Source organism: Aotus nancymaae, unplaced genomic scaffold (genome assembly GCF_030222135.1).
Source record: "Aotus nancymaae isolate 86718 unplaced genomic scaffold, 86718_ANA_hifiasm-v0.15.2.pri h1tg000007l, whole genome shotgun sequence".
NCBI lineage: Eukaryota > Metazoa > Chordata > Mammalia > Primates > Aotidae > Aotus > Aotus nancymaae.
In genome coordinates this window covers 33238531-33258479 of record NW_026988418.1, presented here as the reverse complement: position 1 = coordinate 33258479, position 19949 = coordinate 33238531, and the positions used below count along the sequence as shown (strand labels likewise).

The 19949-nt window shown below is 34.9% G+C and overlaps 1 protein-coding gene across 8 annotated transcripts in view; it reads right to left on the bottom strand.

The window, feature by feature from the left end:
- Window positions 1-19949, bottom strand: part of LRRC7 (leucine rich repeat containing 7) — a 592672-nt gene that overhangs the window by 24509 nt on the left and 548214 nt on the right. For 7 of the 8 annotated variants that reach the window (XM_021667706.2, XM_021667707.2, XM_064372502.1 and 4 more), the window contains 2 exons: window positions 18146-18238; window positions 1964-2038 (listed from right to left, as the gene is read on the bottom strand). In XM_021667706.2, the coding sequence (XP_021523381.1) occupies window positions 1964-2038; window positions 18146-18238 (168 nt within the window). The remainder of the gene's footprint in view (window positions 1-1963; window positions 2039-18145; window positions 18239-19949) is intronic. The other variant, XM_064372497.1, reaches the window with a different exon arrangement.

Sequence of the window (19949 nt, the reverse complement as noted above, 5' to 3'; positions counted from 1 at the left end):
ATATGAGATTAATTGGCTATATATTTTTTTCCAGACTGTAAAATTTAAAATAATTTCTTTGAAATTCAGTGGAGAAAAAAGTTAACTATTTCCTTTGTTAATGAGTAGTAGTTACCAAATGTTAGGGAGTTATGTTGTTAGTTTATTCTTGGCTGTTTTTCACTCAATTCATACAATTGTCAAAGAGTTGAATTTCTGAACTGGGAGGAATCTCAGGTATAATATAAACAGCAGTTCATTTTACACAAAACGAATTTGAGGCCCATAGACATGGTATAAAATATCTAAGATCAAAGGACTAGTTAGGCTATCCAAAAATATAGAACTTCCATAATAGGGTGTTAAAGAAAAATTTTATTTATTTATTTTTGTTTGTTTCTCTGCTCTAGCTCAAAATACCAACTGCTATATGCATCTTCTGCCTGCATAGAATGAACTCAGGTCTGCTGGGTGGTGTTTCTATTGTGACATTGGCACAATAGTAGCTTAAACTCTTTGCAGAGAACTATCAATTTTGAAAACTTGAGTAGCTGATCGTAATCTTGCTAATTAGTTTAAGACACTTCTGAGAGTCTGGGCATGGTGGTTTATGCTGTAATCCCAGCACTTTAGGAGGTGGAGGCAGGTGGATCACCTGAGGTCGAGAGTTTGAGACCAGCCTGACCAACATGGAGAAACCCTGTCTTTACTAAAAATACAAAAATTAGCTGGGCATGGTGGCACATGGCAAATCCCAGCTACTTGGATGCTGAGGCAGAAGAATCGCTTGAACCTGGGAGGCAGAGTTTGCAGTGAGCCATTGCAGTTTGCGCCATTGCACTCTAGCCTGGGTAAAAAGATCGAAATTCTGTCTAAAAAAGAAAAAAAAAAAATCTGAGAATGAAATGTTAAAGCAATCTTAGGATTTCTACTTTTCTAGAACTTTCTGAGAGAGCTCAGTACATTGGAGATAGAAGATTTCCTCAGAGTCCTCGGAGCTGACTTGAGGGTATCCTTGCATTCCTTAACTATGTGTGTATAGCTGACCTAAGGTTTCTTTTTCACATGTCCTGTCTTCTCGGTGAATCTAAATCTTCAGTATATTATGTTGAACCATTTCACAAATGTTGCAAATGGTCAAATATTAGTAATATCAAGTAGTTTCACCTATTTACATAATGGGAAATTTCTGGGGTTCTGAGTCAAAATGCTGAATCTTAAATACATCAACAATGCTTAAGAGCTTTTCCTTGGAATGTAGAAAATGATTATGCACCTCTTAGAAAGTGAATTCATGAGCTTCAAGTCACTGATAAGAAACAAAGCAAAAAAATTAAAGAAAGTGAATTCAGAGAGAAAAAGGATAAAAAACCAAATAAATGAAGTTATATAAAGTATTTGCTTAATTATTTATTGGAGAGATTCTTTTTTGATATGCAGAGGTTTAAGTTAGTGAAAGTCCTTTTCCATCACACAGTGCATTTTAAAAAGTCACCTTATATACAGCTGAACTTTTGTTTACCTAAGCAGGGGGAGTAGAGTAGAAGAATATATTATGTATTTCACAGCAGTCAAATGACAGTAAGCCTGTGGTTGAGAAATTAAATATGGACCATTTCCTTCTCCCTCATGAAAATCACACAGACACTGTGTTTGGGCACTTACTCTTACTTTCACTTAACTATGCATACATTCATATATATATATATATAATTTCTTATATAATCAAGTAATTCCATTCAATTCAACAAAAATAGGCAAAACATCTGTCATGTGCCAAGTACTGTAACGTGCTAGGGTCATATGGTTCTGTCAGACTGAATTATTTTTGATTTTGACTTTCAGCCCCAAAACAATAAAGGCAAATAAGCAATGTGAGAAGGACTTATTTTCAATTGTTCAATTCAAAACATTTAACTTGGTAACATGGTTACATATTTGTTTCAGTATTGACATTTGCATGCATTTCCTTTATCTCTCTTACCTGAAGGATCTTATCACCAGGCTGCAGTAGGTTTGATGCTGGCCCATCAGGCTGAACCCTAGTAACAAAGATACCCTATAAGTCAGAAGTAACAGAGGTTAGGATTCTATTACCAAGAACGGGGCCTACTTAAACAAATCTTCATTCATATAGAAAACAGTGAAAACAGATTCAGAAATAGTTTATGTATGTAGGCTTCAAAGATTATTATAGTTTTTTAAGCAAGGCAGCACTCTCCAAACCAAGTTTAAGAGAAGCAACACTTTTGCTTGTAAAAAGAAGCTTATCTTGGTTTGAAAGTGCAACTATGATTTATAAATTGATCTCATGGCATATTCTTAATGATTTGTTTCTTAAATCATTTGAAATATGATAGTGAACCATTGTTTGTATAAATTCTGAATTTGCCTTAAGTTATTCTACTTAAACATGTCTCCATTAAAGGCAGTTGAAGGTATTGGAAAAAGTGTCTCCTATTTGATAGTTTCTAAGTTCAATATACACTTTACTAGAATTACATATACATTCTGGTTTATTTTAATGCATATTGTTTCATATGTTACTGAAATTTTTAATATAAAATGCATATGAACATATTAAACATAAGCAAACTGGAACATGCATTTTAAATAAAGTTTATGACTATATGGTCATAAAAATCCTTAAATTGATTAATGCAGTTTATAAAAAAGCAAATTAATTTTGTTGACCATGTATATAAAGAAAACATATTGAATGTCTACCACATGCTGAGCCTGAATGGCTCATGATATAGAAATATACAGAATATAGTTTTGGGCTTTAATGAGCTCATAATCTAGTGCAAGAGAAGTCAAGAAAAAAAACAATTATAAAACATTGTGACAAGTGTTATGACGGAGGTATAACAGATTGTTAAAAAATGTACCCAGCTTATATTTGTGTGTTAGATCTTCCAAGAGGAGAAGGCACCTGATAGCTGAATCATAAAGAACGTGCAAAAGGCATCCACAGAGGTAAGGGGAGGAAGGCTGTTGCAGACACAGACAATAGCACGTAAGTGAGTGTGCCTGTTATATTTGGGAAATTGCAAGTGGTTCTGCTATGGCTGGAGTGCTGATGGAACGGTGGTAGTGGACGGGGTTGGGAGTGTGGCAGAGGATCAGGACAAAAGTAGGTTAGAACAAGATTAAGCCGGCCTTTCATAAACCTTCTTATCAATTTCAGGTGCTACTAAAAGATTTTAAGCATGATGGTGATAAGATTTTAATTGACATACAAACAATAAACTGATGAATGGATAAAGAAATTGTGGTATATATCTATATAATGAAATATTATTTGGCAATAAAATGGAGTAAAGTATGGAAACATGATACAACATAGAAGAAAACATTATGAAAACATTATGCCCAGTGAAAGAAACAAGTCACAAAATGCCAAATATTATATAATTCCATTTATATGAAATGTCAAGAATAGGCAAATGCATAGAAACAGAAAGCAGATCAGCATTTGCCAGTAGCTGGGGAGTAATGTTAACATGTACAGAGTTTCTTTTTGTACAAAATAAAAATGTTCTGAAATTAGATAATCATAATGGTTGCACAACTCTGAATACATAAATCACTTAATTGTACATTTTAAAAGGGTGAATTTTGTAGTATAGGAATCATATTTCAATATAGCTGTTAATAGTTTTTTATTCCTAAGAATTATTAAAATAGAAGACAATATTTTGATATTCTTGCCTATTATTTAGAAAAGCATGTTATTTGCTGATCTTTAAACATAATAACTCACTTAAACTCATAACTCTGTGTGTGTGTGTGTGTGTGTGTGCGTATGTGTAAATGGTTTAACAAACAGACCCAAACTAAAATACTTTTACTTGTGTTTTCACTTGACTGTTCAGAAGTTTATGAAACCTATTAATTAAGTCTTTTGAATGATTTTTATCTTTCAGATTTTAATCTGTTTTCCTACTTATTTAAGATGAAACTACAGATAGGCATCAAAATTTATAGAAAACTGTATAACTTTTAAGCAAGTTATTAGACTTCTAGGACTTAAGGATATAACTGGATAAATATGCAATATACATGTGCTAATATGTTCATCATAGTATTACTTGTAATAACAAAAACTACAAACCATACTTAACAGTCTAATAACAGGGCATTGATTAAAGACATTATAGTAAATCCATACAATAGAATGATATGTGGTCATTAAAAGTGAAGTCCTAAATGGCTGACGTAGAAGTACATAAATGTTAGTGAAACAAGCAGATTATTAAACATTGTATGTGGTGGGATGCTATTTTTGCTGAGATGTGTTTATATATATATGTATATATTTGTGTGGGCAAACATCTGCAAGGCCTAAACATTAACAGTGGTAATACTAGGTAATGGGACATCAGATTTTTTTTTCTTTTTGCTTATTTGTGTTTTCTTATTTTTCTACAATGATTATGCACTACTTATAGGATTAAGAAAATAAAACAAAATTTAAAAATTTGGGTTAATGGTGGCACTCAGTAGTGATGCTTTAATAGCTTTGGCCAATTCAGTTGTACAAATGGTCAATTCAAAAGAAAAAAGAAACTAGTTGTTTGAAAAAAGACAGTTAAGTAAGACGCAATTATTAATCCACTAGACCTGTGCACAGCACTAGTTGTGACAACAAATATAATCCACATAGTTCTTTCCACAGTGGGCAAATAGCACTCATATTCCATCATTTGAAGGACTATATATACAATCAGTCCTCCTGGTAGCCCCTCCTTTGCTACTGGGTCTCTGTACAATAGGCAGAATGACTCTATTGCCCAAAATAAGCCACTACATCTCTGATTGCTGGAAGTGAAGTTGTTTTGACTATTATTTTATCTCAGCAGTCAAAATGTCTGCTACCCAGTTAATTTAGATTGCCTTTCTTTAGCTCATTGTACAGGAACAGTTTTCATAATGTTTGTATGAATCCAGATCATAGGAACTGAATTATGGCCATCATATCTACAATGCTGGGAGGAACTAGCAACACTCCACACCTGACTGCTGAAAGAATACAAACGTGGTGTCTGTGGCAGGTTTAATTTCACCTATCACATGGCTCTGGAGGATTCAACCTTTGTTCTGAAGACTTGCTTTGCTTACTCTTATGGTGGCCTGAGTCTTCTAAAGTATGTATTGCTTTTTCCTAAAGCTTTATTATTTCATTTTATCATGTCTTTTCAATGAATAAACTTCATCAAGTAAGACCAATTGGTCCTGCCCATTGGTATAGTTTCCTCTTTTCCATATACATCCTATCAGCCAGCATACTGCCACATTAATACAAACAGAAAGCAATGACTGCTCCATTTGATCATGGTCTGTGGCATTCATTATTTGTGGAGGTGGAATGTTTCCCAAGACTGCCTGCAAAGGTCAGTGCCCCAATTTTTCATTGTATTTAGGTACATAAACATTGCTATATGAAAGAGGCCAGATAAATCTAAACCCATTTTGCCATTTTGTGATCTCTTCTATGATGAATATTGATGAGAAATGTGAAAATGTTGACCCTGTTTTGAAAAAGCTCATTGTAGCAACGTGTTACCCTTTTAATAACTCATTTTATCCTGAGATTTTAAAGAATACTTTGGCACTGATGACAGAATTTGCTGGGAAATCATCAGTCTGTTTGTATTCTAAAAATTAGAAATAATATCTTCCTACTGTTTGGTGAAAAGTTATCTCCTAACTTCCAAACAACAAGAAGCCGACTTGTGTGTATCAAAGATCCAAATAATGGCATCTTATAAATCTTTTAACTCTGCTAGCAAGATCTTAAATGTGTTCAGTTTCTTGTAACATTTGGCAGAGTGCTAAATGAAGGACAAATTCTGATGCAATACATTTAAAACTAGCTACATAATGCATTAATGTAAGCCAAGATGAAAAATTATAATAGCCCATTATTGCATAGCACTCTTTATCATAAAACTGCTGTTATATAATAACCTATAAAACCAGGAGCTAAAAGTAGCAGCAACTTTAATTTCAAGTTTAATTTACATACCATGAAGCATTCTCTCTGCTTCTGTCAAGTCCCACAGGAAGGGGCTAAATAACTCTCTTTTTCAATGAGGCAGTATGTATTAATTTTCTACTCCTGCTACAAAATACTGTAAACCTAGTGGCTTAAAACATCACAAATTTACTATCTTACTGTTTTGTAGGTTAGAACTCCAACATAGGGTTCATTGGGCTAAAACAAAAGTTTTGGTAGGGCTGCATTCTTTTCTAAAATCTTTAGGGGAGAATCCATATCTCTGCTTTACGTAGCTTCGAGGAAATGTCTACATTCCTTGGCTCATGATCCCCTTCTTCCATCTTCAAAGCTAGCAATGATGTATGTCTCTGACCATTGTTTCTGCTGTCACATCTCCCTTTGACTGCAGTTAGGAGAGATTCTCCATTTTTTTTTTTCTATTTTTCTTCAATGCTCTTAAGGGGGAGAAAGATTCTCCATTTTAAGGACGCATGTGATTACACTGGGCCCATCTGCATAATCCAGGGTAATCATCTCATCTCAAGGTCCTTAACTTCATCACATCTGCAAAGTCCTTTTTGCCATGTAATGTAACATATTCACAGTTCTGAGAGTTAGAATTTTCTTTTCTTGAGACAGGGTCTTATTCTGTTGCCCAGGCTGGAGTGCAGTGGCGTCATCATGGCTCAATGCAGCTTTTGCCTCCTGGGCTCAGGTGATCCGCCCACCTCAGCCTCCTGAGTAGCTGCGACTACAGGCATGCGCCACCATACCCAGCTAATTTTTGTATTTTTTGTAGAGACAGGGTTTCATCATGTTGCCCAGGCTGGTCTTGAACTTTTAAACTCAAATGATTCGCCCACCTCAGCCTCTCAAAGTGCTGGAATTACAGGTATGAGCCATTGTGCCCAGCCTAGGATGTTTTTGAGAAGCCATTTTTTCTGTCTACCACACTGTGCAAGTAGTGGTCAAGAGCATAGCTCTTGAGTTTACCTGTCTGTGTTCACCATTTACAATTGTTGACCTTGGGCAAGTTAACTTCTATGGACTTAACTTTTCCTCATCAGTGGGTTAATAATGGTACATACTTTACAGAATTGTTAGATGAGGTGACTGAGCACACATAAAATAGAATAATGGATGACACTCAGTATAGTGTCAATAAATGTTACTGTAATTATCAAAAGTATGAAACTCGGCCAGGCACGGTGGCTCGCTCCCTTAGTCCCATCACTTTGGAAGGGTATGGTAGGCAGATCACTTGAGCCCAGGAGTTTGAGACCAGCCTGGGCAAAATGGCGAGACCCTGTCTCTATTTTTATTATTTTTTTTAACATCTGAAACTCAAATCTACAACTCAAGGTTTTTAATCCAGCAAAGCCCACATTGAGAATTTCTGAGTCTCCAACTATACCAGATTTATTGGCAGGAAAAATTCTTTTCCTCTCTGTTTAGCATATATTGAAAGGCCAATATTTGCCATCTTTCCTTTGAATTCCTAACAAGTAAGGGGATTGGTACCTCTTATTTAGGGAAGGGGATGAGAAGGGGCTGGAAAGTTCCTCCTGCCTCATCTATGGTTTCCTGGTGGTGGCTCACAGTGATGATGGCTCCAGTTGCTGTTCACTTTTAGTAATGGACAGGGATCCTATCTGCAGGGTTTTCTAATAGTTTTTAATAACTTTCAGGGACTACTTCCTTTAGTAGCTCCAAGTGAGAAGTATCATTACTATAGCCTTTATATGAATGGCCAATAGAATCCACTGTAGTTAGTGGCTTGTGGCATCTCTGAGTGGGTTTTTCTTATGTCTCTCACCTCAGGTTCTTTAGTGACTTGGAATGGCTTTCCTTCAGGACCACCTCTAGAGGGTATCTGACAATAGAGCAACATGGTGGGTGCTGCAAGCTCCTTTCAAAAGAGTGTAAATCTTTGTTCTTCTCAGACACCAGCATTCGGACGTGTTTGAGACAGGCACAGACCCTGTGGATTCATGCATCATAGAGGGACTTCTCTAGGTTTGAACCAAAGCTAATCAAGAGAGGGCTAGCTGGATGCGCCACATAGGCATGATCTGTTGCCATTTCCTATTTCCACCTCATTTAAAAACTATTAATAGTCTTCTTACAAGTCATAAATAATTATTCCAGAAGTACCCATAATGGGCTTATAAAAAGTTTTGCTTTTCACAAGTAATTTTGGAAAAGGGTAAGTTTGGGAGGCTTCTTGCATGTTAAGATATGACCTTGCCTTACTTGTTGCCTAGCTTCTACATCTCTGGACTTAAACCTTAAAGGACTTAGAAAGTTAGTTTACAAGGCCAACACTTAACATTCTAAGTTTAGAGGAGAAAGGAACTTTATATGGCTTTCTAATGATGAAGGTGAACGATTGTGACAGTCTCAGCTATTGTAAATGTAGACACCAAAATAGAACTTGTCTTAAGGGACCTACAACTTCAACTTATGAAATATGCTTTTCTTTAAAATTCTGAAAAGTCTTGGCTCTAGCTGATGCTAAGAAATTGGTTTCTAGAAAGACTATATCTCAAGTAAAAATGATATACAATTACAATTCAGAACACATTGGTTAAAAATAGCATATAGTATTTCTTGCATTCATATAATTATGAAAATTCAAAGAGTGTTTCTAGAGGCAAAACTGACTCATGAAAACAGCAAATAGAGACTTAATAGCTTTTAAGGGGAAACTATTTTTTTCCTAAAAATGTGGCAAATTAATATTTTCTTTCATTACGTGGGCAATGTTAATATGAAGCTATATTGTGGCTTGTAGAAGCAACATTAGATATACATAAGAGCCTATATTTACTTAGTCCCTATAAGTATTAGAACACTTGACATATAAAGGGTAAAGGCATTATCAATAGTGCTCCTCTCCATGATCAAAAGTGTGATGACAAAGTATTTTAAGGTTGATTGCTATGCATCAAGTTTTAGGCTTTGAATAATTTGCTACCTTAGCAACTGAGAAATTTATATGTAGCAAGAAAAGAGATTTATCCTATGTCCATTAGAAGTTAAGAGAGAGGAGAAGTGAGGGAAGAAGAGTGAAAGGGAGAGAGAGAAAGAAAGGGACACTGACAGCTGAATATGATGCTTCCATGAATGGCTGCACTTTGCTCACAAAACAGTTAAATGTAAAATCCATAAAATATGAACAGAAAGGAGAATTGCTTTAGAAACACAGAAGATTTGAGGCAGAGATAAAAATTCTGCGACTAAAGTCTTCTAAAAATTTAACAAAAATCTTATGCATAGATGTTTAAGGGAATTTCAGTTTTATTAATTTTTAAAAAAGTAAATATTAAAATGGAAATCCCTTGGCTGCATTTGTAAAAAAATTTATTAATAATGCATTGGAGCAACAAAGAGACTAGTAGAAACCATAGAAATGGACTATGGGATCACAAATCTCTTAGTGGCAATATTATGAAATGTAATATTCTAGCAAAATAAATACACATTGTTTGGTCTTTGGACTTGCATTGTTCTTTTAGGTTATTATAAAAGTTTGTTTGGTGCCAACTATATATTTATATTGTTTTCAAGATGATGCTCTTCAGACCTGTTAAAAACAACCAAAAATAAGCAATTCATTCCTATTTCTCTCAGATTGCTTTTAGAAATGATATATAACTACTAGAATTTTTTTGTAGTTTGATAATGATAATTATGGGCTGTTCTCTTTTAGATAATTTGGTTTTGGTTACTTTATAATTAAATTTTATTAACTGCTTAGTATTTCTACTGTTATTTAACAATTAAACATCTCTGGGATGTCTGTCTATTGTGACTGAAAGTGCATTTGCATCCTGTTTATTTCTTGGTGAAATTCTTGAGCTTAAAAAAGATTTTTTTTTACTTCCTTGTCATATGTTTTCTTAAAAGTCAATAATCATATTAATTCACTTACAATCCTTATGGATTTCTAGACTCAGAAAAAAATAAATGAAATATTTACCATTTATTTTATGAATCCCTTAAAGCCTGTATTTAATATGAGACCCCAACTTGTGGTAAATATTTGAATTGCTAAGCTTTGTATAGTTTACTGATTCTGTCTGAGCCCCTAATGGCTTTTCCTCTTGGCTTCACAAATAGCATAAAATAGTAGAAATGATTAAAAACAGGAGTGGGAACTGTAGGAGGCTGTGCATTCTTCTTGTTAGTTATTCTTAACATAGTATTGATAATCAGGTTTCTGATGATCATTCCCCTGCAGGCTCCCTCAAAGTCCCTTTGGTTGCATAATTTTTTCACACTATCTGCACTATTTTAAAATCCTGAATTGAAAAGTGAAGAATTTAGTGAAATTTTGTTTAACCATTCTGCTAAAATAAGGTTTTTGAAGTGAAAAATTGTTTTGTTTTAAGCTATATTTAGTCAAACTGATTCTCATATGTTTAATATGGTTTTATTTAATGGCTAACACATCATTATATGGTCAGAACATGCTAGAAGTATTTCTTAGAGGTGGCTTAAGAAGTCAAAAAAGCTGGGGGCAAGTTCCAGAAGACACTACAGTTGTGAATTCCTGATATGTTGACTAAAAGAGTAGCTCTTAGGCCAAGGCTGTGCATAGGTGGTGTGGAGTAGAACGACAAGGTGGGAAATCACATTTATTCTCTGTATTTATATAATTATTTACAATTTTAGAGTGCTGATATTTTCATTCATTACCTATGTATTTTTAGAAAGGTGTAGGTTAAAGAAAAAGGACAGTGTAGTTGTACACATCTGAGACTGAGAGTGTACTGAAAGGAGGATAATTATGCCACACAGAGTAAAAGCATTGAGACTGCCTGTGGCTGATGAATGAAGGCGTAGCAGTTCACATTCAGCAGAACCAGCAAAAGATTTAGAAGTAAAAGTCATTCTTGATTCTCTCTTTGTCTTTTTGGCCATTCTCACTATATGGCCCAGAGAGGAACACCTCAGGGAACTGAAGCCACCTCAGCTAATGCCACCCCAGCTGAGGCTACTCCAGCTAGTGGAAGTTATACAAAACCCAAACATATCATGGATCTTTTTTCAGGGTAGAAATAAGCAAAGGTTCAAGTCTAGGTACTCCATTAAGGTGGTCATTCTGAGTCAAGGTAGAAATGTTTGTTCACAGAGAGGATAAAGGGAACATCTAATTTTTTTTTTTCTTTCAACAAAGAGAACTCAGTATATCTCAATAAACAAAAAAAGACAAATAAATAAATATGACTTTAATCATTTTAATGTTTAGTCCCGCACTAGAAGAGGTTGCTTATCTTCTATTAATGAATGTCCTCACAGGTTAAATGATAGTCCCTTTTAATGGAAATGTGGTTTGTGCATAGCGATGGGTTTATTCAACAAGATTTTAAATATAGGAAGCAGTTTTCTGTTTCATTGTACTTAGAATCAGATACTTAGAATATGTATAACATACTATTTATATTGTAAAGCTAATGAACAATTAAATAAATGCATAGGCTTGGCATGGTGGCTCACGTTTGTAATCCCAGCACTTTGGGAGGCCGAGGCAGGCGGATCACCTGAGGTCAGGAGTTCGAGACCAGCCTGGCCAACATGGTGAAACCCCGTCTCTATTAAAAATACGAAAATTAGCTGGGTGTGGTGATGGGTGCCTGTAGTCCCAGCTACTCGAGAGGCTGAGGCAGGAGAATTGCTTGAACCTAGGAGGTGGAGGATGCACCTAGTGGAGATCGCACAACTGCACTCCAGCCTGGGCAACAAGAGTGAAACTCCATCTCAAAAAAGAAAAAAAAATGCATCTATGTGTACTTTGGTTCCTTATTCAGTAATGGCGCGATCTCGGCTCACCGCAACCTCCGCCTCCCGGGTTCAGGCAATTCTCCTGCCTCAGCCTCCTGAGTAGCTGGGATTACAGGCACGCGCCACCACGCCCAGCTAATTTTTTGTATTAGTAGAGACGGGGTTTCACCATGTTGACCAGGATGGTCTCGATCTCTTGACCTCGTGATCCACCCGCCTCGGCCTCCCAAAGTGCTGGGATTACAGGCTTGAGCCACCGCGCCCGGCCAGTAATCTTAAACTATTATTACTTACTCTTTAACTCTGGATTTATTGGTTATTCTTTTTAGTAATTGTGTAAGATCTTATTGATAAGCTAATTTTAAGTGCTTTCATATTTTCATTGAAAAATGTTTAAGTTTCCAAAGGAGACACATATGCATTTATTTAATTGTTCATTAGCTTTACAATGATACTTTTTAATCACCTTATTTTTTTCACATTTATGCCCCAGTGAAAGTTTCCTGAAGAGTCAGTGATATTTATTTGCTTTCATAAGCTGAAATTCATTTCTCCTTTCTATTATAATGTCTAGATACTGACACTTTTCAACTGGCTAAAGCACACTACCATGCCTTTTTAAAAAAGCTTCACGTAAGTGGTCACATCTGTAGGAATACTATTAGTAGGAGATTGTGAAGACTACATTTCTACCAATGTTTCTGAATAGATCTGGGATATGTTACTCCAACATTAAGACAATGAACTGAAAGGTGAAAATTTATTTTTTATTAAAGAAAGAACTCATCTCACTTTTAATGTCCTCAAACAACCTACTGGCATTCAAATTGCAATATGACTAAGATGTGTCTGAAGTAATCAGTTACGTTTATAAAATAATTTATGCTTGAAATTTATTTTTAAAAATCATTTTATATATAAAATAAAATCTGTTTCAGCTCCTTTCTAAATTTAGTCTGAAGTACAAAACAATTTGATCTCTATCCCTTGCTCCTGAATTTTATTTTCACATAATGCATAAATTTTTCCAAATTACTTTGCCTTACATAATCACTTGAAGTAGAATTAAGGATGGGACACATATATAAATTATATTACTTATAAAATAAATTTAGAAACACACACAATAAATCATATTTGTCTAGTAGCTGCACAAAGTTAAGGAAATGTGCTAAAAGTAGTTTAATATTTATGTAGTAAATATACATCTTGTGCTATGAGGAGTTTTAGACAAATGTGTTTGCTATTCTTGTTTTATATATCCATGGAGAAAACCTGACAGGAAATATGCATATGGTATGTACATTTTTTATAAGTTAAAAGCATATCTTTAGCAAGCTTTTGTTTATGAATCACCCAAGGTCATGAGGCTGAGCAAAACTGGAACAGTTTTCTTGTGCATTTTTGAACTTGTCGTTGCCACACATGCATCTGAGTATCGTTATCCTTGGGTAAAAGTATTAAATAAAAGCTTCGATTCTACATGTCTAAGGGTCCTTTTCTTAATCATGTAAAAACTTTTATTTGATATAATATCCATATCCACACCAAAAAGATGGAGTGAAAAGAAGAGGGCTTAAGTCTTGTTGCAGGATGTTTGGGTATCTGGAGGCAAAATTTAAATGTAACATAAATAATTTATAGTAATTTATTCTGAAATTCTAGGACATTTATTTAGAGTTTATTGGTGATTACAGTTTACATTTTCCATGCTCCCAATATTCTTTCCATGGCTTGGAATTTTACCTGTACCACAGGAAAATTAAGGCATTTAAAAAAAAACCATGAATTTGTTTTTTTCTGTCATTTCTGTGGCTACATTTAGATGGTCCAACTTGGTGGAAATATGGGTGAGCTCTCTGGCATCTACTGAGCTTAGGTACTTATGACTATTTTCCACACAACGGTGGATGTGGAGAATAACTGATTATCTGGCCCCAATGCCCCAGTATGTATATTTGCTGCTGTCAGGTCATTTGAGGATGGGCTGAATCCATAAAACAGCTTTCATTTTGATACTATGACTAGATAGTTGTTATGGGACTGTTCAGCGCAACACATTTACACCATATAGAGAAAGGGGCTATGAGTCTTCTTTAATGTCTAAGATCCAGGAGCTTAGTCTTTCTTCCCTCAGATGGAGCAAGGAAGAATACGAATCCCTAAATGATGAGTTTTGTAAATGCATCATTAAAAATTATCTCGTTTGCAGAGTCCTGGGTTGCCTTATAAAATATTACAACAGCATGCTATCAGTCATCTATTAATGCAGTTTCCTTTTTCTAACAACATCCTGTGGAAATTATACTGGTAAATTCCTTAAATTTTATAATCAGAAATTATTATTTTATGGGTGCTTACATACAAGCAAAGAATATTGTGGCTTGTTCCCTTGGCAGGATCACCACTGTAATGACACCTTAGTCCACAGATATATAATTGCTTAGCAATCTTCTCTGTACAGTATGCTCCTAATTATTTAGATTCAATAGAGAATACATGCTGACTCCTAAGGACTTGTTGAAGCAAATATCTAGACTATGACTAATTAGAGGGCTCTGTAATACTCTCAATATTAGAATATCATATTAGCCTCAACTCTACAGGGTATAAATTTGTCATGTGGCTCTTCTGCTAAGTGACATTTGCAGATGGAGGCATGTATTATAATACTTATTATGAAAAGCATTTGGAGTCAGCTCAATTTGGTTTCAAATCTTGTCTGCCACAGATCAGCTAAATGATCTTGGGCAAGTTAATTAACCCCTCTGGACCTTAGTAAAATGGGAAATAATAATACTACTCAACTAACAGAAATTGTTATGAAGATCACATAAATTCATATATATAAAGAAGCTAATACAGTGCCCATCATGTTGTAATACTCAATAAAAGGCTATTATTTTTATTGGCTTGTTATCAGATTTGTTGGCTTGAAATCTTTCATCTCTCTGCAGCATCTTGACAACTTGACAGCAATGTTTCTTTATTGTAATAAACTAAATCATGGCTTTCATACACTTCATTGAGAGGACACAGGCAACTATTACACAGCGCCATTTCCACCCAGTGTTCTACTGCTTTCTCTTTCCAAGTATGGAAAAGCAGTTTCTGCTTTATAGTAAACACTGAAATAATGAGTTCTATGGTAAGTGAACTGGTATTTTTAACTACTAAACGTTCTGACAATATCAACTGCAAAGCTAATTGTGCTCAATCCTTTTAACTGGAGGAGACAATATTTGATCAAGACCACCTTGGATCTTGAAGGGGAGTTAAGTTTGCTAAATGAGAGTGTTCTAAATGCTCAAAGTCTGGTAAAAATATTCCCGCATATTTGGCTTAATCCTGATTCCTCCATGTTAACTTTTGGGCTGCCCTAAGTGTTTTTCTGCAACAATCTCACACTACCCCAGAACTTAGATCAGAACAGCTGCCAGACCAAATAACATAGTTCACTTTTGCCTCAGTTGCAACTCTAAGCTTCTTCAGTCTTTCCCTATCTGACTGTAATCATTTTGGATGCTGTCTCACATTGATCCTTGACATTTCCCTGAAACTAATTTCCATCAACAATAATGAAGACAATGAAATAAATGTATTAATTACTTCAGTACAGAAATTCCTCAGTACCTCTAAGACATTCAGATGTTCTTGGATACTTAGAATTTTGAGCAGCAAAACATTCAAACATCCATGAACAGAAAGTAAAATAATATAGTGTATTTCTGAGAATATTCCTAATCAATGACTTATTTATTTGAAGAGAGTATGTATCATATTAAAGTTTAAACTTTTGCATGACTAGATTCCTTATAAGTCTACCTCAAACTCAGGCAGTATTTGTTGAATTTAATCATCTGTTTAACTTGGTTCCTCTTACTTGCATCTGTAAATCAGCCATTTCATGAAAAACCAACCTGTTTTTCTACATTTTCATTTTCTTACTGTTTAATATTTTTGGGTAGTTTCAGGCACTGGGTTCAGCAAGTGTTTTATGTAACACTTTAAGAATAGGGCACTAGGGCTAAAAAAAACACACTTGAATTTTCAATAATCAATCCCTTTCCTTGTGAGTGGACTAAATTCTTGTGTAAATAGTCAGAGTCAATGTCTTTAGATCCTCTGAACAGTTAACCAGTGTCCACATATTTTTGGCATGCCACCAAAACTGGTCAATAAATGAAAGGCAGTATTGAGATTCTTCTGTAGATTTGGAACTCCTAGTTGCTCCCACCCTTTTTATAATAATAGAGATTGACTTTTCAGATTATGAATGATTTTAGAGTGTAATCAGCCAGAGAAAAGTACTTTTGAGGGGAAATCTTTCAATGGACACATTATACAATTCAAATGCTGTATCTGTTACATTTAACCAAAACAGCAAATTACAAGATCACAGACATAGTTCAGTCTCACTAGAGTCATCAAAATTTTACATATGAGAAATTAAATGAATAGCTATAAAGTGTTCATATTCATCATAGTGGAAGAATTGCAGGCAATGATTTGAAAACCTCAGATCTAGTCTCTTTCAGTTGAAAACAGCAGAAATGCAACAGTATTCTGAATCTTGACTAACAACATATTCATCTTTAATTAAAATTTTTTTTTTACCCGGTACCTTCCAAACATATAGTGAAAAGATTTATATGCTGTTGAGAAATAACAGAAAAATGTGGCTTGAATTTCAACTATCCTAAGAATCATAAGGTTATTAACTTTTCATTGAAATAATTTATGAAAGAGATATAAAATGAGAGACAAAAAGAGGAGTCAAGATGAGACATAATGATTTGAGGTTTTCAAAAATGCCATCATATGTTTCTGATAATTTTGAACTTTTATGCTTTTTGTTTTAAGATCTATTAATAATTTATTAACATTAAGTAAACAGTTGGTCTGGCAAAGCCATGAAAATTTTAATTATAATAAATCAATGGTATCCTCAATGTCATTTCAAAATGTAAATATAGTAGTTACTTATAAACAGATGTTTCTAATTGGCATTCCCCTAATTATAAGACTGCCTCATACACACTCCTTTTCTATGAGTAGCTGCTCCAGCCTGTTGACCAGAGGAGCTCCCATCCATGGTCACTGGATATTTTCCTCTGGTCTCTTCCTTCCTATTGTATATAATAGGAATATTGCAAACAACCTCTTCTCCTGACCTTCTCCATAAAGGAAAAGAAGAAGGGTAGGAAGGGTTTAAGAAACAAGATCACTGGGAAGAAGGGAAGGAGAATATAGTATTAAAGGCTCTGTTTCAGGCTACAGAAAGCTCCAGAGTAACGGCATCCCAGGTTTTTCAGAAATAGGTCTCATAATCAGAAATTAATCTATGGGTTTTTATAATTGTGATGAGTTGACAGGGTGTGGACCAGGTTGTGACTCAAAGGTAAGTACAGAGCCTGTGAAGGTTTTATTCATATTTAATTTTTGTCTTTCCTTTTTTTTCTGTTTTTTTCTTTTTTTAGCTTCCTCAGGTTGAATAATTTTTGTCTTTCTTTATCATCCTAAAGTTTTATGCAGTCAATGCAATTTGATGAGCTCAAAAGTAGATAGCTTCAATTATCATTGAATAATTACTAATTGATTCAAAGCTGAGGCTATTAAACACTGATGGTAGCAGGGCAGGTTTTATAGCTCCAGGTAAACATTTAAAGAAATAAAAAATCAGATGGTCCATGTCGGAGTCAGGCAGGTCACATGTGAGCACAGGCAACATCTTGAATGTCCAGGAAATGGTTGAGGTTAGAGTTGGGGTGCTTTAATTCCATAGTCTGACAAGCAGGAGCAAGAATGAGAGGAGGACCTAATTCTTCTGCTAATGCTACCCGATTTTCTCATAGAAAATTTGTTTTCTGTGGTTTCTCAATTCTACAGTTATTTTAGCAAAATTCCTTACATGCTTGATGAATCTAAGTGATGGCAATCAGCTTGCCTTTGCATTGAATTACTACATAATCATTCTGCTACTGTGAGAAAACAATTTCCTAAATAATAAATAAGTGACTTACAAGTTAACTTTTGGAAACAACCTGTTAGAAACTGCCTGTATACCTTTCTTTACAAATATATACAACTGTGAAGCCAGAAACAAAAACAAAACACAAAGCACCTCCACAAAAATACAAAAAAATTTTGTCTTTTAAATAGAATGTTTAGACACTATTTGTGTCTTATTCTTAGTATTTGTCAAGTGCACTAGTAAATTCTTTTATCCCTGTGCTGAAAAAGTTTCTAATTGGCTTCAGAGTTAGCTAGCTCATGAAAACACAGTAAAAACACTTGAATTTTTTTCTAACCTTTGTTACTGTAGGAGACAGTATTTTTCTAATTAAAATTGTCAACAAGATAATCTTTTCTTACCTTGTCAGAAGGTTTGAATGGATTTCCTTGTCCACTGATTCCACCACTGATACTAAATCCAAGGCCAGGATTCTTCTCTATTCTCACACAAAACTATGTAAAAAAGATATAAAAAGGTAAGTAAATAGCTATCGAAGCTAAATATTTTCAAATAACTGTATTTCAGTAGAAAAGATTCACAATTCACTTGAGTTCTTAGGGTTAGCCTATGTTGACTTGATACAAAAAAGAGTATCAACTTTGACAAAACGTTTAATGTTTCTATATGCATCAGTTATGATGGAAACTAGCTTGAAATTACCTGGGCAAGACAATATTAGCAAGTACTCATTTGTTACCATGCACAGGACTAAATTTTGATTAGCCATTTTTAAAAATTAAAAGTCTTATAAACACTTAAAATACTGTGCATTATTTTAGCTATAGACCATATATACATTCAGATTGATTAGAAAGGACTGTCTGAGTAAGTGAAACAAAATTTTAAAATGTAAAGTGAGAGAATATATGGCTATTTAAATGAACTGTGCCCGCTTTGTAGTAGAGTAGAATAATTCATCTGCTTGTTAGATAATTCTTTGTTTAAAAATATTAGATCTTTTAGTTTGAGAAAGTAGCCACAGCTTAGGTAAGTGTGAAAAAAAGGAAGAATGAAATGCTCAGTGAAGAGTTTCTAGTCTAGTAGCAGCTCCGGGAGTAGAAGTTAGGCACTTTAGAAGGAAGAGGAGAACAATGTGGTAGGGTCTAGTGAAAGAGGTCAACAATGTGGAGACATTGCTGGGGAAAGAGAATGGCCATTAAACGTTTAGGACTGTGAAGGCAAACATTCTAATGTTCTGTGTTATATTACCTCCCCAATTCCCCAAACCATCAAAAAAAAAAGTCCATTAAACATGAAAGCCTTTTGTTTTGTAGTAATATGGGGAAATGATGGCATTAGGAGGAGGGTCTGCCGTGGGATAAGCCCGTAGTAAAAATGACAGCAATTATAGAAGTTAATAAAAAGAGTGTAGATCAAGAACTCAGCAGAAATGACATCAGTGCCAGGGATGACCTAGAGAAACTCTAACAAATCTAAGAATTTCTGGAGACCCTGAGCAGGAGATGTGTGTGTGGGCTGTGGGGAAAATGTTAGCTCTCTAGGTAAGGTGGGAAGGGTGATCCCAGATAAATGAAAGACTTTGGACCAAGAGGCAGTATACATTGGTTACATAAAGAAAAATCACTTTATAACTTTATTATTTATTATTATTAATTTATTTATTTTAGAGACAAGGTTGTACTCTGTCACCCAGGTTGTAGTGCAGTGTTGCAATCAGCTCACTGCAGCCTTGACCTCCTGGGCTCAAAGGATCCTCCTGCCTCAGCCTCCCAAGTAGCTGAGACTTACACGTGTATGCCACCATGCCTGGATAATTTTAGTTTGTTACTTTCTGTAGAGATAGAGACTTGCTGTGTTGCCCAGGCTGGTTTCAAACTCCTGTCCTCAAGTGATTCTCCCACCTCGGCCTACCAAAGCACTGGGATCACAGCTGTGAGCCACTGTGCCCAGCTCTTTTACAACTTTTAAGTACAGAGTAAGTACTGAAATTAGGTGAACCAAGTGTTACCAAAGGTTAGCACACAAAAGATTAATAAAGAGCTAAGAAAAAAAATAAGATGGCGTACTTAAGCATATATTTTGTATTTACATAACCATGTACTGGATTCTACTGGACTGTGATTGCAAACATTTGCTTTCTTAAGTAGCCCATTTTTCCTCCCAGCATTCTTGCTTAGCCTATTAATTTTCTTATGGCAAATG